The 23,722-nt window shown below is 47.7% G+C and overlaps 1 protein-coding gene across 3 annotated transcripts in view; it reads right to left on the bottom strand.

The window, feature by feature from the left end:
- The window catches only part of C1H10orf90 (chromosome 1 C10orf90 homolog), a 212,552-nt gene that overhangs the window by 167,037 nt on the left and 21,793 nt on the right, over nt 1–23,722 (bottom strand). For all 3 annotated transcript variants that reach the window (XM_070567428.1, XM_070566828.1, XM_070566910.1), the window contains exon 2: nt 21,329–21,401. In XM_070567428.1, the coding sequence (XP_070423529.1) occupies nt 21,329–21,401 (73 nt within the window). The remainder of the gene's footprint in view (nt 1–21,328; nt 21,402–23,722) is intronic.

Below are 23,722 nucleotides of genomic sequence, written 5' to 3'. Positions count from 1 at the left end.
TTTGGGTCTACCCCCATAATGCAAAGAGATGAAGAACTTCACTGAGTTGTCAGCAAGTAGGTATTAAAATCTTACTAGGTGTCTTGCCAGTGCTAGCACAGGAGGAGGATTACAAGGTAATAAAACCTGGTCCTTTTGTCTGTTTTCCATGCAGAGGTCTCATCACGAACTGCCCCTGGGAACCTAACTGCCTCATCACGAACCTAAACCAATGGGATTTGGGTAGCTCACAGAATTGCTGAGAAGACTGAGAACACGGAACCTGGCAGGAACTGAGCGGGCTCCTGGGAACTAAACAGCAGAGAGGGTCAGGAGTGGTTTTATAGCCAGACACAGTCAGGACAAGAACATTGAGCCATATGACCTGTGATTACTTCTTTTCTCCTTATTCCAGGGTGAAAGTTCTAGGAAAGAGCATCCGATGGGTCACCTTTAGGATTTATGCTAACTGTATGGAGCAGGAAGAAGAAGGGAATCTGCCTAGGGACGACTTTAGCATCCATGGTGGGGAATAGGCATCCATATTTATTCCCAATGAGGCTGAGTGCAGTGGGTTAAGGCTGTCTCTAGACAGAATTTGGCATGCTGGGAGGAAATGGAAAGGGATTCTGGGCAGCCAAAGATGGTCAATATCCACTCCGCCCTCGCCCTCGAGGAGTTGCCAGTTGTTTACTGTTAAGTCATAAGTGAAGGATGCACTAGTCGAGTGACACGATGGCCATGCCGATGCAGGGAGCTTCAGGGGTTCTGAGGAGGTGCCCGATGGGACCCTAGAGTCCCCCACACACTCTTCCTCATTGGAAGTAAAGAGATGACATCTGAGCAGACACTGGTCTGTCCTTTCCCACGGAGCCTCAGGGCCTAGTCCCATAGGCTGGGCATTCACTAAATGTCTCCAGAGCAGCACTTCCTAATGCATATTCCACACAACACTTGTCCTGCAAGATGCCTGTCATGCAAAAGTCAAGTAGGTTTCCAGAACTTGCACAAATATGCCCATTAGTGTATTGAGGGCTCTAAGAACTCCTCACTTAAAAAAAAAAATCAGCTCACCTCAGTAACCCATTGTTTCCCAAATTGACTTGCCCAAGTGACGTTCCTACAAAACGCACCAAGCATTTAGCATCCTGCTTAACTGGTAGTCAATGGAACGTCATTTGGGAAACCTGAGCCAGAATACAGTGGTCCTTTAGGATGTGTTCCCTCTGCCACCCATCTCACTTCTGATTGGTTCCAATGTACTGTGAGAAAGAAGAGAAACTCAGAGGGCAGAAGTGGTGGGGGGTGGGAGGCAGCGTGGATAGAGCCAGCACACTTGCTTTTTAAGGGGGCTAACCTGGTTTGGGCAATTCCTTAATTTCTCTAGAGATATCAAAGACTCAAAAGGAGGTAGAAAGTGGGCAACATAGAAATTACCTTGAGGACTGAAGCTCAATCACTTAATTTTTTTACATGACTTACCAGAATTTTTATGGCAATCCTTAATTCCTGCAGTGGAAGGTTTTGCGATGGCAGACTTTCCGTGGATGCTGGGTTCCTTCTGAAAGTGGAGGAAGGCCTCAGATGGCTTTCTTTTTCTGGTATATAACCCAGTCTCCTCTGAACTAAAGACAGGTTATCACGGAAAGTGGGCCATTCCCTCATCCTCGCTGTCCATCCCCCATAACCCAGGTGAGTCCTGCATCTCTATTGTCGTACAGAGACCACTTGCCTCCCAGAACCCACAGTTGTTGATGAGGAGCAAGGGACAGAGGTCACCTGGCTGGCTGAATTGCTGACTGCAGCAGCTTTAATTCAGCTCAGGGGTGCAGATGCTTGGGGTCAGTCCAGGACCTGCTGAGGCTCCTACCTTGCCTCACATGTGAAAGTCTCCTTACTGTCATAATAAAGTCTTACCCTGGCTTTAGATATGTCCTTGCAACTTAAGAAAGGATTACTGCATCTCTGATATCACAATTAAAATGGATCAGTAGGGACAGATAATGATTGATCCTTGAACTATTGTGCTGATCTGCTAAAAGTGCTAAAATATGCCTTGAGCGGAAACACTGAATCAGAAGGATCAATAAACTGAGCGATATCGGGGCTGTCGCTTGCAGGCTTCCTGGGCAGGCTGGTGCTGGCGATTAAAGACACAGGTTGACTTTAAAACCGCTTCACCAGGAGCACGTAACCTTGATTTCTAAGTGAGAGTGTAACTGTCCTTGGGGTTGTCAACATTTCTAAACTCTTCCCTGGCTGTCTGCAAGGACATTTCCATCCAGCAGCTACCTCAGCTGCCACGACAAAGGCCATCTTGCCAAACTGAAATAAAGCTCGGTGAAACCTGGTTGGCCATGTAAGTGTGGTGTTTTTGTTTTTTTATAATAATAGAGATAAACTGGCTATTTTAATTTTTTTTTTTAAAGATTTTATTTTTTTCCTTTTTCTCCCCAAAGCCCCCCAGTACATAGTTGTATATTCTTCGTTGTGGGTCCTTCTAGTTGTGGCATGTGGGACGCTGCCTCAGCGTGGTTTGATGAGCAGTGCCATGTCCGCGCCCAGGATTCGAACCAACGAAACACTGGGCCGCCTGCAGCGGAGTGCGCGAACTTAACCACTCAGCCACAGGGCCAGCCCCTGGCTATTTTAATTTTTAAAGAATGGTTCCACTTTAATATGCCTTGTTGATGATTGGAAAAACCTCACTGTGGTCCATGTTGGTGAAATAGCAATGCAATAGCGTGTGATTTACCAGGAGTGATGCCTAAAGAGAAACACGCAGGGGAACAACCTCTTGCTTGTCTCTCTGTGGTCCATGCCTCCAGTCCTGAAGCCAGACTGAAACTCTAGGGGTTTGGCCACTCTAGGGTTAAAACAAAGAAGGTGAGGCATGGGGTAGAGGGAGACCCACCATTGGAGAAAAAGCACTTCTAACCCATTTCTGCATTTTGGCAGTTAGAGACCTGGAGGGAGAGGTCTAACGGGCTAAGGTTATGCACTTTCATTTCTCTTGGCACCCTCGGCAAAGAGAAAACCCAGATCCCAGCTGCTTAGCAGAGCATGTTTTCATGTCAACATGAATATAGCCGATTTACTTCTGAGCATGCTGGACCAATTTTCTCTGAAAAGGGACCTGCTTGTTCTCCTCCTCAAAATTAGCAAGTGTCCCTTGGAAAAATGCATGCAATTATATCCAATCTACAAAGCATAAGTTTGTTCTTATCATGAAGACAGGCTCCTCTGTGTGGGACAGGAAAACTCCTTCAACTGGCAGTTATAAGGCCTGGATTCCAGCCCAGCCTGGTTGGGTCACTCACCTTTCCTGTGACTCAATTCTCTTATTGGTCAGATAGGACAAGGGGGTCTCTAAAGATCTCTTTGGCTTTCACATTCCTGGGGTCTCCAAATGTCAATTTGTTGTAGTAAATTCAAAATACCAAGGTCTGTGTCTTATTTATTTTCAGGGCCTTTCTGAAAGTTGCACCCGTTAGATATTGGGTGAATGGATGGAAGGATGGCTGGAAAGGAAAGGATGGAGTTGGGTGATTGGATGCTATGTTCATCACTGTTTCATGGGTTCTTTATTTGTGGAGGATTCCAACACTCATAATGAGCCCTCTTCTTGAGTTTTGACAGTCACTGAGAACACTGACCCCAGGGGAAGGAGATGATCTTGCTAGAGGTCAGCCTCCAAGATGAGTTTCGTTGGCTCCTGCCTCTCAGCATTGTGAATGGTTCAATAATAAGTAATTTGGGGCTGATTTTGCGGAGTGGACAGTTCTGAATACTTGGCAGTCACCCCTCCTAAGTTGGGTGTCTCCTTCGCCACATAACATGACGCCCCTGTCCTTCCTCTGGTCCCTGCAGCTTCTCTGGGAGCAGGCTTGCTTACCCACCACTCAATCTCCACTTTTCTCACAGGTGAGAGTGCAACTGGTGATCCCAGTTCATTACGGAGGGGCTGGGCTGTGACTGCCTTGTTCCTTCCAAACACGTAACTGCTTCTGTTGGCCCTGCTCCCCGCCTCCCCCCGCACCGCACACCCTGGCCTCTGAATGGCCCTTGTGTAAGAAGCTGGGATCTAAATAGGACTCCTGGCAACACTGCCAATGCAGAAATTAAGATTCCAAACACAAGCCAGTGTTCCATATAGTTACATCCTCACTGGGATTGGAAGGCAGAGGCAGCCTTCAGATGTGGCATTTAGGGCCCTAACTGCTCATGAATGATGAAGGCTATTCCTGCAGCATTAATTTACCATCGTTGACCTCTTCCTGCATTAATTGTGAGGGTGAAAACTTTTATGACGACAGCTTCTTAAATGCTAATTTTGTCTTTCTGGTGAGGGAACAAGAAGCCCAGCTTATCCTATCTAATAGGACAACAGAGGCAGACACCCTCCGGCAATGATTTCTGATGAGCAATGTCTGATGGACACATTCTAATGAAGGGGAAACATCTGGCTGGAGACTGTCTTAGGCACCCTCGAAGAAGACCCCTGCTTCATGCACAACACATCTCAATTATCAAGAAAAGCCTCTGCAGAGACAAATGGCAGGAGTTAAAAGGAAGAGCAGGAGACGCAGTTTCCAGCTGCCCGACAGATGCAGACATCTGAAGGGATCTATTCTTTATGCGATGGCTTGAAAGGGGGAAAGTTTTCAAAGTAACTTTAAATTCCACATATTTAAAATCTTAGTTAAACTTATCAGAAAAACGGATGTGCACAAGAGATGAGAAGCCATTTGTAGAAAAATGGGCTTGCAAATAGTAGGGCTACGCATGCTTTGTATTCCGTGTGGATATGACATCCTTCCCCATTAGTAAATCCACATACTTTGTATTCAGTAAAGATGGGAGCCACCAACCCTGCAAAGCTCTGTCCAGGGACGAGGCCAGGCAATGCTGGGTTTGATGAATGCCAGCTGCAAGGAAAGGTGAGTATGGCGGGGGGTCTCAGACCCCAAAGATCGTCTATGAACTTTGCCGCTAGAGAGCATTTCTTTTGCATTCACCAACTTCTCCCTTAACTTGCAAATATTCCTCAGAGTTTTATCTCACATTAGCTATATGACATTGTTCATCTTTTTTGCCTCTTAAAACGTAGGTAATAAAATAACAATCACCTGCGTGTGCACTCTGCGTTAGGCATGGGGCCAGCATGACCTTGTTTAATCCTCTCAATGACTCCATGATGCAGGGACTAGCATCGTCCCCATTTTAATAACAAGAAAACAAGCCAGAGAGCTTAAATTCCTGCAGCCCTTGCATGTAACCAGCCTGCTATTCGACCTCTATATCGAAGACCTTCATTCAACAAAACTCAACTGGATGCCTACTGCGCACTGAGCCCGGAAGACGCTGGGATGAATTGGTCCCAGGGTGGTCACCCTTTGAATGAACCAATGGGGTTGGGGGTGGGGAAGCAAAGGAGGAAAGAGAGGTGACTGCCTCAGATGATATGGCCAGGGTGGGGTTCTGAAAAGCAGCGGAGGGACCCTGGGAGTGCAGATGGTGAGAGTCAGCAGTGGGGAGAAGGAGGTAGAGTGAGGATGAAGAAGAGACGGAAGAAAGACAGAGCCATTCCTCTGGTCTGTCTGATGGGCCCTGTGTGGGTCTGGCCTAAAGTCAATGATCCCTGAGAGGGCCCACCCCAGCTCTACAGCCCCCATGAGCCTATGGTGACAGACGGCTTATGGGCAGCTGCTTGAGGGCAGCCCAGCCAGGGCTCACGCCTGACACTAAGCAGCCCTGAGACCCAGGCAGGTCTCTAACCCTCCGAGTGTGAGCTTCCTTACTTCTGGATTTAAGATGATAATCAGCACCTCCTAGACGTATCCAGAGGATTAAAAGAGGTCCTTTGTGTGACATCCTCCTCAACTCCTCCATTCCTTTGCCACCCACATTCAATCCTTGAGAAAAATCTTTGGATTCTATTTCCCACACCTCTCCAAGTACATCTGGTTCTCTGAGCCACCACCCTCGTCACCACTTTCTCTTCTATGGACAGCTGCCGCGGGCCTTTAACTCTGCCTGATCCATCTCCTACCTACCTCTCCAGCCACTTTTCGTACCACTTCCCCCTTGCTCAGCATGATCAAGCCACACCCGGTTTCTTTTTAGCTACTTGAAGGTACTAGGCTCTTCCCTTCCTCAGGACCTTTGCACAGCCTGCTTCCTCTGCCTGAAACCCCCCCGACCCTGGCTACTGGTATGGCAAACTCCTTTTCAAGCTTCTTGACCTGAATGAGGTGCCCTTCTGTTTTTCTCTCTCATCTCTTTGTTGCAGTAATTTTGCTTACTTATCTGTTCACTTGATTTTTGTCCATCTTGAACCTCTAGAATATAAATTTCAGTAGGGCAGGTTTCCGTGATGTCGTCTTCAACTGTGCATACCCAGTGCTCAGCATAGTTCCCGGCACATAGTAACTGCTCAGTGATGGAAATCAAGGACAAGCAGCATAAACACTGAGACCCAAGGAGCAGATGTACACACAGAAGCATGGAGACGATGAAACCATCATGAAGAAGCCACAAGGTGGAGCTTCCTCTTGGCAGGGCAAGGTCAAGGACTAAGCCACTGCAGAAGTGGCAAGAGCATGTGGGGCAGGCATCAGTGGGGACCAGACGCTGTCCTCCTTTGTGCAGCTGCAGGTGCCCCAGTAGAGCTGGAACACGGTGACTGCAGGGAGCAGAATCCCAAGTTGTATAAACTGGCAAAATTCATACGGAAGAGATGGGATTGGAAACCTTCGAGAGTGACCTTAGGAAGACACCACGTCTCTCAGACTCCAAAACCAGAGATCCCACAGTTAATAAATGACTCATCAGACTCAGACCCAGGTCTGTCTGACCTTGAGCTGTTACCTTTCCAAGACCCTCTATGTTGTCATGAATCCATTGAACAGCTATTGATTGGGTCCCAGATGCTGTGCTGGGCGCTGGGGCTGCAGTGATGCATGCAACATGTGGTTCTTGGACACGTGTGGTCCCTGGACATGCGTGGTCCCAGGCCAGGGGGCAGCCAGCATTTGCTGAGCCTTGACCGTTGCCAGGCACAGATGCAGGAAGCACTTAACATATCTCAGCACATTTCCCCCCACTGAAGAACTTGGGTTAGAAAATATGACCTCCATCATAGGGATGAGCAATTCAGCAACCCCACAGGTTACTGGACTTTTCTGAATCTCAATATTTTTGTCTATCCAATGGGTATAAGTGTACCTTTCTCATGGAATGGTTGTGAAAAATAGCACAAAATCTTGTCCCTGCCCAGCAAATTGCAGGGTGCAGTGTTGGTAGATGGATGGCATTAGGAGTCTCCATTCTCCACAGCCCCCATACCTCACCATTTTCAGGGGGCTTTGCAGCTCCTTCCATCAAGAAGTGGGGCCTATTTTCCCACCTCTAGATTCTGAGTTCTGCCGTTTGACTTGCTTTGGTTTGAAGACGTGCTTTCGCACTTGTGTTTCTGCTCTTGCCCCCTGCCTTCACCTTGACAGCATTCCCAGACTGGCCCACTTGAGCACAGCCCTCAGCGCAGTTGACAGCCTGCTGACCCCAAGTACACAGGCCCAGAGGAGACCAGACCACCAACCAAAATCACCAACCCTCAGCCCTGAGAGCTAAAGAGACATTTATTGTTCCCTGAGCCACTGTGTCTAGGGATGATGTGTTTTTCAGCATTATCATGGCAATAGATACCTGAATTCCATTACTGTTTGTTCATACCTTATCCCCCTCCAGGTCCTCTGACCAAATGACATTTCTAGGTCTACATGGAGGCTGTTATGACTCCTGTGCCTGCTGCCACCATCCAGATGTTGCCCCCACCACAGCCACCCATGTGATAAAACTCTGCCTGGGAGGGTGCCGTGTCCAGGCTCTGTGGGCATTTTCCATCATCTCCCCACTAAGTGTCCAGAAGGCAAGAATTTTGCTGATAGGAAAGAAGTGTTGTGGAAGACAGGATGTAGGACATTCCTGGAATTGCCAGGCAATTCCTTGGAGAAGGTATGGCAGTGTGTCCCTGAGGTGGCAAGGAGGTCGCCAGACACCTGCTGAAGTAGCTAGAAGCACAGGCCAGGCCCGTAGGTCTGATTCATCTTGGGGCTGCCTAGGACAGGGACAACATTGGCCATTGCAGGGCTCCTGACCAGGGAAGGTGTTGGGCGGTGCTTCCATGGTCAGCTGGGAGAGAACAGCCCTTAGCCAGGGATGAAGCTGCTGGGATAAAGACAAAGGAAGGCGGGCAGATGGGCCGAGCATGGCGGCCAACTGTATATGTCAGTAGTGAGAGAACAGCTGCCTGACTTCCTAGTATCACAGACCTGGAGTGAGCCCACAGGTCATCTGACAAGTTGTCCTTCCCTCTGCATGCCCTACCTCAACCCTCATCCCCTTTCCCTCCTCCCAATCTCACTTTCTCTCTTTCCCCAACACACAGTTTGAACAGAACGCTTCAGAAAAGAAAATAACACAATCTATAAGCATCTGTTATTTTTTGACCAGGCTGGGGGGATGATTGAGATCATGTCATGCTAATTTAGAAATCAATGATTAGGATTAGTCACTAATCACAGGAAAATGCAAATCAAAACCACAATGAGATATCATCTCATATTTGCCAGAATGGCTATTGTTAAAAAAATGAAAGACAACAAGTGTTGGCAAGGATGGGAAGAAATTGGAACCCTTGCACACTCTTAGTGAGAAATGCAAAATGGTACAGCTGCAATGGAAAACAGTATGGAGACTCCTCAAGAAATCAAAAATAGAACCACCATCTGATCCAGTAATCTCACTTCTGGGTATTCATCCAAAGAATTGAAATCAGGATCTCGAAGAGATATCTGCATCCCCGTATTCACTGCAGCACAATAGCCAAGACACAGAAACAACCTAAATGTCCATCTACAGATAAATGGCTAAAGAAAATATGGTATATAAAGACAATGGAATATTATACAGCCCTAAAAAAGAAGATAATCCTGCAATATGTAACAACATGGATGAATCTTAAGGACGTTGTACGAAGTGAAATAAGCGAGTCACAGAAAGACAAACACTGCATGATTCCACTTATATGAGGTCTCTAAAATGGTCAAATTCATACAAAGACTGGAATGGTGATGGCCAGGGGCTGAAGGGCGGGGGAGATGGGAGTTACTAACCAACAGGCATAAAATTTCAGTTGAGCAAGAGGCATATGCTCTACAGATCCACCGAACAACATTGTTTGTATTGTCACCAATAATGTATACTTAAAAGCTTCTTAGGAGGGTAAATCTCACATTAAGTGTTCTTACCACAATAAAGTAAAATTTTAAAAGGTGATTGGGATTAGCATTTTATATCCATTATAACTACTCCTCAGAACAACAATCCAGGGTAGGCGCACCACTTTACAAATGGGGAAGCTCAGCCTCACAGAGGTCAACTAAGTTGTCCAAGGTCAAAGAATGAACAGTGGAAGAGCTGGGATTTCCCAAAACCTCCTAGTTTCACCCCAGAACGCTGACTCCACGCTTGTCTCCGAGGGCGGGAACATTATCCTTTGACCCAAATTTTAATACACGCTCAAGGCACTCCAAACTCAGAATCCACGTTCCCCAGCCTCATCACGTAGCACAGCTTTCTGGAAGGGAAGTCCCTGATCCCTAGCATTGCGTGTTTTCAAAGCCGTCCAGGAACAGAGCTTGGCCAACCCCTCCTGCCTGTCTCGATGTTTAATCACCCTCATAGACTGTCTCCTAAGTCCCATAAAAAGAACAAATCAAACTTAAGCACACGCAAGGCATTAGAGAAAGCCACATTCCGGGCTGAGTAAGTAGCTGGAGTTCCGCCAGGGCCGGTATGAAGGATCTAAAAGAAACTATGAGCTGAGGGTCATTAAAGTCAAGCAATTTAATACCGGAAAAGGAAGAGAAGTTTAAAATCACAGTCCTATTATAGACTCTCGCTTCATCCCATCTTCCAGTTAAAATGAGGAGCCTGTGTCCACCTCTTCTCCTTTCTTGGGGGCGCCACGGGAACCAGCCCTCCACCCCTGAGAATGTGCCGTATCAGCTCCGGCTCAGAGGAGCTAAGATAATCACATTCATGAGAGCCCTGAAATAGGCGGGATTGAGGAACTCAAGAGCAGATCGATAAGGAAGCGGCAGCTATCTCTAGGTTAAAATGGACTACCCACAGAGATAACCTGCTCGTTCCACGGGGCTCCAGGTTAACTATGTGAAGTCTTAACATTCAAAGTGAAAGCAATCAATTTTCACTCAAATAGTCTGAGCTCTCCTTCCAGTACTGTAGACGATGGTTTTCCAACCATCCTCCAACACACGGCTGGACTTCTGGAACGGCACAGGGGAGCACGCCACCTGGACAGGCGTGTTCAATGCCCCCTCCCACCAGAGCGCCTCTCCTTTTATCTGTCTTGCAAATTGACTTTCCATAAGATTCCATTTTAAGAAAAAGTTCCATTTAAAAATAACACAAACTGCTTTAAGGGAACTCAGCCCTCTGGAGTCAATGGAGTTTGTGAAAAACAGAAACTTCACAGCTGAAGTTCCTAAAATATTTTTCAGGTGCTCTCCCCTCAGCACAGAGGTCAGACGGCAGCATTGTCAAATACCAGCCTAAGGGGAGAATGTTCCAGAAGGTTTTATAAACATAAGATCTCCTCATGTGCCCAAGGTAGGCGTATGATGTGAAGCCACGGCCCTTTCAAGAACAAGGGCATCTGTGAGCAGGAAGCCAGATCTTACTTGTCTTCTGCTGGAGCACGGGGATACGGTTTCCACCAGGACACAAGACGTCTTTGAGCTCCCTAGAAGCTGGGGAGGGCGTTGGCCCTAATTTTCCTTTTCTGGCAATTAGGACCTCTCATGCTCTTCAGGAGCTCTCTGTCAGCCGGGCATGGCCTCCCTGCCTAGTGCATTTCACCACCTGAGCCAAGGACAAGTGGTCAGCATGCAACCACACCCAGAGAGGCAGAGCCACTCTTAAAAGCAAGAGAGGAGGAAGCAGGTTAGGAGACACATCGTTCAAAACAAGGTGCTTTACAAGAATGATCTCACAGCCAGCGCTGGCGTCTTTACCAAGATGTAAAATAGGCATTGAAAAGCCAAGGGTATGCAATGAGAGGGTAGCGGGCTTCCCTTGGTTGGGGAGTTGCTTTCCTCAGTGTCCTCGTCCCCTCTGGCTCAGCCACATAACAGCTGCCAAATAAATCTTCCTTTCGTGCTGGGAAGCTGACACTAACATGATCGTTATATTAAATAACACAATAAGCTTCAAAAATACATTTAATTCCATGTGTCGCTTTCAATTTATGTCGCCTTTGTGTATATACTTTTTCTTTTAAAAAATCTTTTCTTTAGATGGCCAGCGGGGCTCAACACTACTCAAAAAAATGCCACTTTAGCTCCTAACCAAGTCTATTCTCTCCAAGCCTTATTAATAATATTTCACCAAAACAAGCAGCATTCCGCACAGCAGGGCCCACCGAGTTTGGGAGCATGCCTTCTATTTGCAGGCATTCCCCAATAATATACAACCCTTGGAAGGAGCGTGTGACTTCCGGCGATTACTTTTGCTATTTTTCTCTTGGGGGGCTCTTGATATACAACTAGCAATTAATAAGAAAATAGAAACCAATAAACCTCTTTAATTTAAAGCAACCTAAAATCACACCAGTAATAACGTATAAGCCCCACTCAGACTTCTGCACAGGTTGGGGCTCTTGGCCCTGGGGCCAGGCGATATAAGATGGACAGAGGTTGATGAAGTCAGAGGAAGGAGATTGAGACGACCAAGGTCAGGGGAGAGGGACAGGTCAACTCAGAGCGGTGGAAGGAGAGAAAGCAGAAATGGAAATACACGGAGTGTCTCGGTGTGTCACCTCAAAGTCCTTTGACGTCAGCCATGGTGACATGCCTGGTTCCCTGTCCCCCATGACTCTCCAAATTCCACAAGTAACTTAGCTCCTCCCTCCAACCAGCCAGCTCATTCTCCCAACAGGTGTTTATGGAGGACCTAGGCTTGGCAATGGGGCTGGCAAGCAAAACCCAAGCTCTTGTGCAGCTTACACTCTGGATGGGGGAGCAGATAGTCATCAAATACTAATAAACATAAAATCGTGACTGTGACAAGTGCAGCAAAAAAGGTGGGCTCCTGAGGTGGGATTGGTCTTGAGATCAGGGATGGCTTCACTAAGACATAAGGATGAGGATCCATAGGATGGGTCAAGGTTACTTAAGGGAAAGAGGATGGGTGGCTTAGCTCCAGCAAAGAGATCAGCTTGTGCAGAGACTCCGTAGCAGGAGGCACATGGAGAGCAGGGGTGGAGCAGAGACAGGAAGAGGGAGGTAGAATGGCGCTCAGGGACCAGTGGCCCCAGGGCCTTCTGGACCACGGTAAGAATTGTCTTTATTCTAAGAGCAATTGGAAGGCTTGGAAGTGTTTCAAGCAGAGAGTGGCATGGCCTCAACCACTCATTCTAGCTGGAGACATAGACTAGACAGAGAAGGCACAGACTGTTGCAGTAGTCCAGGCCAACAGGGCAGCAGGACCGGAGAGAAGAGGGTGGATCCCAGAGATGATTTACCCAGGGGTACCTCAGAGGGACTTGGTCATGGATTGAACACAGGAGTGTGGGAGAGGCAGAAAGACTCCCAGGTTTCCAGCTTGGCCAACCAGATGGACAGCAGTGCCATTCCTGAGATGAGACAGCAATCTGGAGCTTACAGAGATGTCAGCAGTTCAATGGTCCTCATGCCCACATTGTGCCCAGTCTCAAACTTGGGTTTCTGCCTCATTCTGGGGAGTGAGTTCCTGACTTGTACCCAGTTCCTATACCTGATGACCTCAGGTACTCTGGGCAGGACCTGTCCTGTGTCAGACCAGCCACAGCCTCTCTCCCACAAGGCCCCCACCCTATGATCCCAGACACCAAGATGTACCTGCTCCATCTGAGGCCACCGTGTTCTCCAACTGCCTCTCCCTGACATTGTCCACACCCAGCTCTCACCATACTCTCTGGAACTGGGTTCAGGCTCTCCCTGACTTCCCTGCCCCGGCAGCTGGGTTGACCCCCAGGTCCCAGGCATCTCATGCTGCCCAGTCTTCCACAGCTTCACTTTCTCCAAGTCAGGCCCTCGTGGTCTCAGGCCTAAAAACTAAGACCCAATATTGTATGCTGCCATGACATCTGAAGCAACTGGGAGGGCTTCATCTGGCTAAACCACTGGCTTAGCCTTCCTACTGGCTCCCACAGGTAAGATCCCCCAGGCAAATAACCTTCTTATCATGGGCACTAGGAGCAGTTCCTGTTTATCCCCGAGTGGTGGGCTTCACATCCCCGCCAGCCCATGGAATTATTCAAACAAGCCAATCACATCCTCCCGCAGGAACCAGGGGGCCCCTCCCCCTTTGATACTACAAAGCTGCCTCCCACAGCTTCTCCTTGTTCACCATGTTCTCGCGTGCGATCCTTGTGTGCCCTGCACGTAGCATGTGGTTTCCTCCTCCCTGGGGCTGAGTGCACGTGACTCACGAACTGCTGTTGATCGCATCTGTCCAGGGTCAGGTGTGGCGTATGGCCATCCCCATAACCGTAGTGCAGGAATCCCTCCCTTATCAACAGGACGAAGAGGAGGCAGTTAAAACAGAGCTTTACAGAAGAGCTTTATGCCGGATAACTCTTGGAGGTGAAGGAACGACAATCACTTGAACTAGCAAATTACACCTTTATTTCTTAAAAACACAGCAAACTCCAAAAGACCCTTGCTGGTGCTTTTAACAAGGGATGCTCCTGACAGCTTCTTCGGTTCTGCACCCATAGACTCTGATGCTGCGGGTCTGGGTGGAGTCAGGAGACCTATTTCTGTTTTAGGTCCTGTGATTGATTCAGATGCCCTCTTCCTGGGAGAACTCCTGCTAAAGCAAAGCCATTTTCCTCATGCTGTGATTGCAGTAAAATCTTGTCTTTCTGTTGGATGGCATGGAGCTGCTTCTCAGTCATTGTGCTTAGGCTTCTTGATGTTTCACTAAGGGGTGCTCCTTTCCAGGAAAAATAAATGCTGGATGCCTGTCTCTGAGGCCCAGATGGCTAGCTATCTGAGCACCCACAGCAAGGTAGAAGGGTTCACACACTTCAGAGGCAAACAAATTGAAACTACAGGTGGCTCTACTCATTTCATCTTTCTTTTTACTTTTTCTTTTTTTTTTTGAGGAAGATTAGCTCTGAGCTAACATCTGCTCCCAATCCTCCTCTTGTTGCTGAGGAAGATTGGCCCTGAACTAACATCTGTGCCCATGCTCCTCTACTTTATATGTGCTACACCTGCCACAGTGTGGCTTGATAAGCGGTGCGTAAGTCCGTGCCTGGGAACCAAACCAGCAAACCCTGGGCTGCTGAAGCAGAGCACGCAAATGCCACTGCGCCAGCCCCCTCATTCCACCTTTCTAAGAATGAGACATAGTGGCCCTCATGGACTGCCCACCTCGTGTCCACCCCAGCACCTCATTTCCTCAGATCTGGATGTGTTCCTCAGTACACAAGAGGCACTAACTGAGCTTTCACACCTTTGAGAGGAAGCAGTTAAATCTGGCTGGATGCATTTCTTTCTGACACAAAGCTACACAGACTGGGAAATCTTCAGTTCAGCTCTTTGCTTAGCACATTATTTTACCAATTATTTTAAAATTAGATTATGCACCAGGTGATGGGCAAAGATGAAGCTAGAGGCAGAAACTTGTGCAGGAGGGAAAAACGTTGCTTGTAACCCTGTTTATGGGTGATTGCAGCAAAATGAGGATCAACACCCAGGCAGCCGCCAAGCAGAACTCAGGAGGGGGTTATTCATGAGCATAACAGTTATTTATGAGCAAACAGGGACTATCACATGCCCCTGTGACAAAGGAGACTTGGTCCATTTTCTTTCCAATGATATCCTACACAAGTAGGCGCAACAGACTCAATTGTGTCTCCTTTATGTCTTGTGCAGAAGGCAGGAGTCAATGTTCTTTCTTCACTGGTGTTCAGAAGCTGCACTGCCTTTTCCCACCTCCAGAACAGCGTGGACACTGGGAGGAGTGAGCTCCAAGCAGACTCCCCAGGAGCCGCCTGGGTGGAAGCCTCTGTCCCTCCCGACAAAGGAAGCTGAGTAACAGCACAGGTGACCAAAGGCAATGCTTTCTTTGTCAGGCGCCAACAGCTATCACATGATCCAGTTCCCAGCCTGCTCTGCGGGCTTGCCTGGGAGGGTCAAGGGGGGGGGGTCCCTGGATGCAGGATCAACTCCATGTAGCTCCTTCACACAAATAATGCTGTTCAATCTAGTGAACAACTCCTACGAGCCAGTCCCTGATCTTAGGAACACGGAGGCAAGTGGGACAAGGTCCCTGCCCTGTGAACACACAGTCTTGAAGGGGAAAAAAGACAAGTCTACAAAGGGAACAAGGCAATGCTGGAACAAGGCAATGCTGGTTGTGGAACAAACCACATGCCCTTGGAGACTGGGGGTGGGCAGGTTGAATCAGGGGACTCGTTTCACAAAAGGAAGGATTTTCACAACAGAAATATATAGAAGTTGGTTTCAGGAAAGTCTCTCCACAGGCAAGGAGCAATACAGGCAAGTGTTGAGCACAGGTGCTGCAAGCCTATGTTACTGGAGAAAAATCTAGAAGGATAAACTAGAGTCAGAGTGGGAAGGGCACCAAAGGCGTTTGCGAAGGAGTTTGCACCTTGCCCTCTGAGGACTGATGGGACTTTTGAGCAGAGAATTTGCATTGATTAAAGATGCTCTAAAACACTGACCAGTAGGTGAACTCGCCTCAGGGGCAGGGAAGCATCTATGAGAATGAGGCAGGTGAAGTGCAGTGTGTTCAAAACGGCTTCTGTGTCAAAAATAACCCACGTCTCAACTCCAACAATTAGAGCCTTGATAAAAACCAGTTATTTTCAGGGAAAACAAACAGATAAATTGGGTGTCCCTTCCATACCTTGTTCATAGAGAACTGCAATTACAAATGACTTCTGGAAGAGAAAAGAAACACAGCTCATGTCAGATCCAGGATGGTTTTTAAGGGATAATAGAACAATCTTTCCTCAAAGCACGGTCAAGGGTATGTATCTTTTTGGGGCAACTAATTGTTTGACTGGGTACTAATGAAACAAACTATGGTTATGAAGGCTGCATCACTGCTCTTGTAAAAGCTGGACTAAAGGAACAATTCTCCTCAGGTTTTAAGTGGAAATATAATTACTTCATCCCACTCATCAATCAAAGACCCACCCTTTAAAATCTGCCAGTCGTAAAGGTCAGGCCTAATTGATCAGGAGACAGAAAATTTCATGCTGTCCCACCTTCCTTCCTAAACAGAGAGAATTAGTAATTAAAAATTCCAAGTGACCTTCATCAGTTCCCTTTAGATACATTTCCTGTAACTGATTTCCCCGGAAATGGCTTAACTAGACACCGGATTCTCCCAATCCTTGTGAAATCCTAAGCTCAAGCAGTCTCACCTGCTGACAGGTAGCACGATGATGGGGAAACGGCGGTAAATGGAATCGTTTTATGACACGAAGAATGGAAATTTGAATGGGACTTCCTACTTCCACTGATTTTGAAAACAGATGTGAGTTTGGGCAGAAATAATCATCCCTTCCTACATTTTCTTCTCCCTTAGTGTTCAGATCCTATTAATCACAGTAAACTGAAATTGTACCCAGGCCAACAGATTTCAAACGCTTTGCCAAGAGGACAGTTTTACCATATCAAGTCAGCTCCCTGCCCTTCGTGGTCCTGGAATTTCCAATGACCAGGCCATGAATAGTGGCATTGTGCAGACAAGGACACAAAAGTGAAAATCTGGAGGGGACAGTTCAGTGAAGATTTCCTGAGAAGCACTTTGGACCCTGTGTGGACCAAATACCCACTGATCCAGCATCTATACCAGAGGCTACCACCCACATCACTGGATTTTAGAGCAGCTCCACAGAGATGGGGGACCCTAAACCGCCATTGTCTAAGAGCAAAATAAGACCTGAGGACGTGGAAAGACTTCCAAAGATAAAGCCCCAATTGAGGGCACAGTCGACCCTGCCACTAGGAAACTCAATTTAAAAAAACAAAAGTCTGTGGGGTTGGCCAGGTGGCATAGTGATTAAGTGTGTGCACTCCACTTTCATGGCCCGAGGTTCATAAATTCGGATCCCAGGCACGGACATTGCACCACTCGTCAAGCCACGCTGTGGCAGCATCCCACATAAAATAGAGGAAGATTGGCAATAGATGTTAGCTCAGTGCCTATCTTCCTCACACAAAAAAAAGTCTAGGAGCCAAGGCCAGGACTCATCTCCCCACCCCATGCATGTGGGTTCCATAGGTTTTGTAGCCTCATCCTCTTCCTGCCACATGTGTTCTCTCCTGCACTAACCTCAGCTGTTCTCATGGTTTCTCATATGACCCACCTGTAAATGACAATCATAACAAGATCTATAATCCTGACTGGTCTCTTGATCTCGATGCCAAACCGCCAACCGCCTCCTGGACACCTAGGGCAGATGGCCTCTTACACACAGTGTCCAAACACCACAAATTCAGGATCCTCCCACCAACACGATCCCTTGACCCCATAAGCCTCCTGAATCCAGCATTCTCTACTCCATTAATGGTACCACTATCCACCCAGCAACATCTTTAACTTCGCCCTTATCCCAACTGCCCTGAAATAATTCAGCCATTTCCCAGCGCCGCAAGGGTCCCAGCACCCGCTGCCCCTGCCCAGCCCGAACTCAGATCATCTCCTTCCTGGAATGGCACAGCAGAGTCATCTTCCTAGAACACTGACCAGACCACATATTCCAGCAACTTTAAACCATTTAATAGGTCCTCTTTGCCTACTCAATACAGATTAAAAATAAAGTTATTTATTTTGGCTCAACACACTCTAAAAGCCTTCTAGCAATTCCAGCTGCGTGAGCTACCCTGGAATAGAGTGAGTCCCCTGTCCTTCAGGCTTATTACCTGCAGAGGCTTCTCCATTTCTGCCTGGGAATGAGGGGCGGGGCTTCAGATATTGGACTCAGGAAGATGGACAAAATGACCTCTGTGGAGCCTTTCAAACTTGAGGTTCCATGGGCCTTTGGGACTTCTGCTCGGTCCATGGACTCCTTCTGGGAGAACTGCCCTCCTAGCTGGCACCCATGAAGTCGGATCCTCGGAAGCCGTGTTTCCAGTGTCTGACCTTGCCTCCTGACCTGAGATGACTGAGTCAGGATGGAGCCCGAGAAGGTGCATCGGGCCACACGAGCAGCAAGAGTCAGGCACCGATTCCTGTTACCACAGCTCTAGGTGACGGTCCACCATCCTGCCGCCGAGGCCCGCAGAGCCCCCTTGGTTCCTGTGCTTTCTGCAACCTGCTGGCTTGTGCTTCCATCAAATTCACTAGTTTCCTGACAACAGTTTCCCTTTTGCATCCTATAGTGTGATTCTGGTTCTTGCCACCCCGAGCTTGACCTTGAACTCTGTTCTCTGGGTTTCCAAAGCCACTGAGAGGGCTGCTAAAGATGTCCTCCTTGTGCTGGGTCCTCATGAGTGTGGGGACAGGGCGTCTACTTCCTTGTTCCTCCTGAGAGAGCAAGTTCAACCACAGAGAGCTCCGAGGGCACAGGTGGTGCTCAGGCCAACTATCACAGAAAAGATGTGACAGGACTCCCTCCCTGAGCAAACTTTACTCAGGCTCCTCTGAGCCCCCTTCCAGACTAGCCCGTCTTGTGGCCTGCCAGGCCCCATTTTAGCAAGAATCCTGTTGAGTCCAGTCTTAGAGAGAATGCTGCTGAGCCAGTTTAGCAAGAATTTCCCTGACCCTTGCTGTCTAATCACGTCCCTCTTTCCCTACCTTTGATATCTGATCAAGTTCTTAGTAATTTCCCATCCACAAGGCCCTCTCTCTGCCCATTAGCCATAAATCCTCAGCTGCCCCTGCTGTATTCAGAGTTGAGCTCAGTTCTGTGTTGAAGTCTCTCTCCTCTCCTTCAGAAGCTCGAATAAAACTGTCTTGCCCTTTTTAACCAGCGTCCAGGGCAACTTCTCTTTAACAGATGGAAACAACCTTGTGGGGAGATGCAGGCAGCATCTCATGAGTAGCCCCTCAGAGAGTCAGCCCTCCAGGGAAGCTTGGTGCCCATTTATGTCCCAGCTGACAGAGACTCTCTTTAACCAAATTTGAGTCAGTCTCCTCTGAGAACTCTTGACAAGGCCTCACTCTTGGCTTCTGTCCTTGGCCTGTTTAGTCCAGTTTTAGCAAGAATCCTGCTGAGTCAATTTAGAGAAAATCCCCCAACCTTGACGTCTCATCAAATTCCTCATCCTCCCAACTCTCAAGTCCATGTAGCCAAAATGTCCCGTACCTCTGGTGTTTCCTCCTAGAAATGTTCCAGCCACCGACCCCTCCCTGCTCCTTGGCCATCAGGCCCCACTCCTCCTTGTATGTGGAGTTGAACCCAACCTCTCTCCCCGGCTATGAAACCCCCACTGCAGTAGTCCCCCAAATAAAGTCTGCCTTACCCTCTAAAAAGCACCATGAATGATTTTTTTCTTTAATAATTCCTTGCCTTCTACCAGAATACGCGAGGTTTAAGACCGCCTCTGAAGTGTTCTTCCATAATTAGAACTTTGAAAATACAGATAGATTTAAAAAGGAAGAAAGAAATCCAGGAGACACGCATCCCCCTCTCCTCACCCAGAGCTGCTGGGGCCCTTTCCCTGCAGCCTGGACCGTTGACCTCTGGCATGGGGGCCAGCTTGTACTTGGTTTCTAAGTCCTTAAACTGCTAAGTACAGGAATCCGCTTCGGAAGTGCTGGAGAAGGCCCATTTCCAGCTGACCTCGTCCTCAGGAGAAGAGGACCAAGGCATCCTCGTTTAGGTCACTAGTCTCCCAGCCACCTCTGAGTGCTCTGAGGAAAATGCAGCATTCTTCTCAATGCTCCCCAATTCCCTGTGGGGTGCAGGGGGCCAGACGTGCTTCCTGAGCCTGCCGTTCAGGCAACCAGAAGCTTCTATCAGCGGATTCACCTTCTTACCACAGGCAGTTTCTGGGCTAGTTGTGTAAAGGATCCAAACTAAGTAGCTGCCACTATTAAAGAACAAGCTGTAAACCATGCTTTGGGGGCGCTCCAGAAAGGATTAACCATGAAGGCTTCCTTCAAATAATATTTTCGTCCTGGGTTGACTGTGTCAGTTATGAAAAAGAATTCAGGTCCCTGATATCTTTAATATAGGCAGGTGGTAAGAGGTAATAAAAAGAGAAGCTATAAACTGTATGTGTGTTGTGTGCATTCACATATCACACACATATGTATGTACACATACATACACACGCAGATATATTTTTTGCATATACTAACTCGTCTGCAACATTTACAAACTCCAATTAAAATGAAGATTACAAAATAAAATTTGCCGCATGAAAACATTCCTTCAGAATTTATTTTTGCTAGAGTCTCTGAATTGGAATATTCGACTAACCCAGTAGTCTTATTACAGTCCCATCAGAAAATCTGACTTAAATCCATGATTTCTCTCATGAAAGGGAGAAAAAAAGTTTGCTTTCACACCAGTTATGTTGACAAACTTAAAAAACGTTATGAACGGTAACCATATCACCCAGTGTTTTTACAGCTTAGTGGCTATGAATTGAAGCTTCGTAAAAAATGATCGATGAGGGGCTGGCCCCGTGGCCGAGTGGTTAACTTTGCGCACTCTGCTGCAGGCGGCCCAGTGTTTCGTTGGTTCGAATCCTGGGCGCGGACATGGCACCACTTATCAAACCACGCTGAGGTAGCATCCCTCATGCCACAACTAGAAGGACCCACAACAAAGAATATACAACTATGTGCTGGGGGGCTTTGGGGAGAAAAAAGGAAAAAATAAAAAAAAAAATCTTTAAAAAAAAAATGATTGATGAACGCACAGATACCATGCCTGTGTGTAAATTGCACCCACTCTATACTGAGAAGGTTCCACATTTGTCCCAGTCCTCATTCCTGGCGGAACCCCGCACAGCACTGGCCTGAACCCCTGCACGACCAGCAATCTGCCGTCATCTCGGGTTCCCCTGCGCTGCCTGAGGCCACTAATATTTCTTTTGCATCGTTTGCTTTTCCAGAGACTGCCAGCCCAGAAGCCCGTGTGTTTAGAAATTCAGATCAGCTTCAAGTCTTGTCAGAGCCACTGAGCCCTCCTCCGGGGTTTGGGGGGACACTAGCCTCCAAGGCACATTTCATTATTAAAAATAAAGGCTTGAAAGCGAACGCACCCAGTCAGAGCCCAGGTCTTTACCTGCGTTTGAAAGACTTTCATTTCTTTCCCAGGCGGAGCGATCTTTGGGGGACGAGAAGAGCCGACTGTGGATCTGAAAGACAAACAGAAAGCTTCCCAGTTTTATATTTTTATTTGCCAGATACATAATCTTCAATAACATACATTACTATTTTAAAAAAATTTTGAGGGGCTGGCCCTGTGGCCGAGTGGTTAAGTTCGCGCACTCCGCTGCAGGCGGCCCAGTGTTTCATTGGTTCGAATCCTGGGCGCGGACATGGTACTGCTCATCAAACCACGCTGAGGCAGCGTCCCACATGCCACAACTAGAGGAACCCACAACGAAGAATATACAACTATGTACCGGGGGGCTTTGGGGAGAAAAAGGAAAAAATAAAATCTTTAAAAAAAAAAAATTTTGAAACGTCCCTAGAATTTCTCCATTCTAAGAAAGAACTATAGATTGTGACGAATGCTTATTCCCACTATCTCCTGTGTTAGCTCTGCCAATGAATAAAGGGTAGGTTTCTGAAGGTTTCAAAATACACAGGAAGGAGGAAGGGAGGGAGAAAAATTGCAATCAGCCAACGTTGATTTTGCCACAGATTTTGCTAGCAGATCAAAGAACCACATCTAATGCTTCTTTTCTGTCCCGTCATGGTGCTGAATGGGTGTTGAGCTAAAATTGGACATTCAATAAATATTGATAAATTGATTAACCACGAGCAGTCAAATTTCAGGAATTAGCCTTCAAGGCTCAATGAAAACGAGATTAATACACGCAAAAGTATCCTACTGTCTACATGTTTGAGTATCATGCTGACTTTCTCCGCCAGGAGGCAAAGGTTTGTTTTGTAAGTTGATTTGGAAAGCGGTTCATTGTGGCTGAGACCTTTGATTCTGATTTATAAACTTATAATCTGACTTCACAGCACCTCATTCCACACCGGGTCCGCCCCTACGGCCGTCATCCCTCTGAACACCCCGTGACCTCCCCCCAAAGCTGAAAAATCACTCTTCTGACTCCCCGTTATAATCCTAGTGTGATTTGAAGAGGCAGCACGTTCATGGAGCTCAAGCCGGCCTCTAACTCTGAACCCTGGTTAACTTCTAGCCTGACTTAAGCTTCACGGGGTTCCCGTCCCATTTTTGGCTTCCCCTCACCCCCAACATCTGGGCAACCAGTTCAGGGTTGCAGAGGGGAAGCTGCAGGCAAACAATTCTTCTGTCCCAAGCAGGAGCCTGGCCCCCCAGACCCCAGGGCAGCAGAGAAAGATGGGGGCAGGACCTGGCCTGTGGCTGGGCTGAGCCTGGCAGAATTAAACCGTTCCGCACCATTTTCAGCCACTCCCTGGCCTTCTCTACCATGGGCCTAACTCAGCCTTTGCCTGTTAGTAATATGATTATTAATTATAATAGTCATAAGAAGAACTGCTGAGACTTCACACGGGCCCCTTGTTGTGCTCCGTGTACCATCTCATTGAATTCTCACAACTGTTAGAAAGATGCACGGAATCAGCCCTGCCACGGCCGCCGAGAAAGCCAAGGCTAAGGCACCCACTGGGTGCACACAGCCAGGATCCCGACCAGGCTGGTCCACCCAAGGCGCCTGAGCTCTTAGCCAGTGTGTTCCAAATATTGCGATTACTATTTTTTTATTACTAAGTATTATTATTTGGCTATTTGACTACACCTGGCTGTACGTATAGAGCCGTTATACTGATAATACGTCCTTTTCTCAGGCTTAGCATAGACATGTCATAAGAATTACTGGATAACACATGAAACTTTTCTGGAAGGAAATAAAATACAACAACATTAGACATGGGGCTGGAACATCATTTCAATCCCAAATTCGGCAGAAGTGAGTTCTCTCTCCGTCGCTTCAAACACAACCAAGCAGGTGGGTCTGGAAGCTCTCTGGGGAGGGGGTGGGCAGACAGTTTAAGCTTCCTCTCTCCTGGGTTGTTGTCTTGTGCGGCTCTTTAAGAAAGATTTTATGCTTATTTTTTAAAGTAACTCTATCAAGTCTAACTAGAGGCAGCTAAGCTGGGACAGGACGGTGAAGAATCCATGTTTCCCCAGCAAACTCCCGATGCACCACACAGTCCTCAGCGGGGAGCCCCATCCCCACGGGGAAGGAACAAACACTGACATGCCCTGCTTCAGACTGAGGACGATTTCTCTCTCTGGGTCCCAGCAGGGGGCAGGGGGTGGCAAGCTGACGAGGCCCCACAGCCCTCTGCAAACGCCTGGCTTCTCCAAAGCCTGGAACCGTCTTGTACAGGCTCTGGCACTATTGATCCAAGAATTCCCAACACCAGGGCGATTCAGGAATCTCTGTCATCAACTGACTCCAGGTCTCAATCCAATAGTGACATCCTGACTTTCACTCTACCTTTGCTGGTTGCTCGT

Source organism: Equus przewalskii, chromosome 1 (assembly GCF_037783145.1).
Source record: "Equus przewalskii isolate Varuska chromosome 1, EquPr2, whole genome shotgun sequence".
Taxonomy (NCBI): domain Eukaryota; kingdom Metazoa; phylum Chordata; class Mammalia; order Perissodactyla; family Equidae; genus Equus; species Equus przewalskii.
Note: the sequence above shows the minus strand (reverse complement) of the source record. Positions and strands in the feature narration are given on the sequence as shown.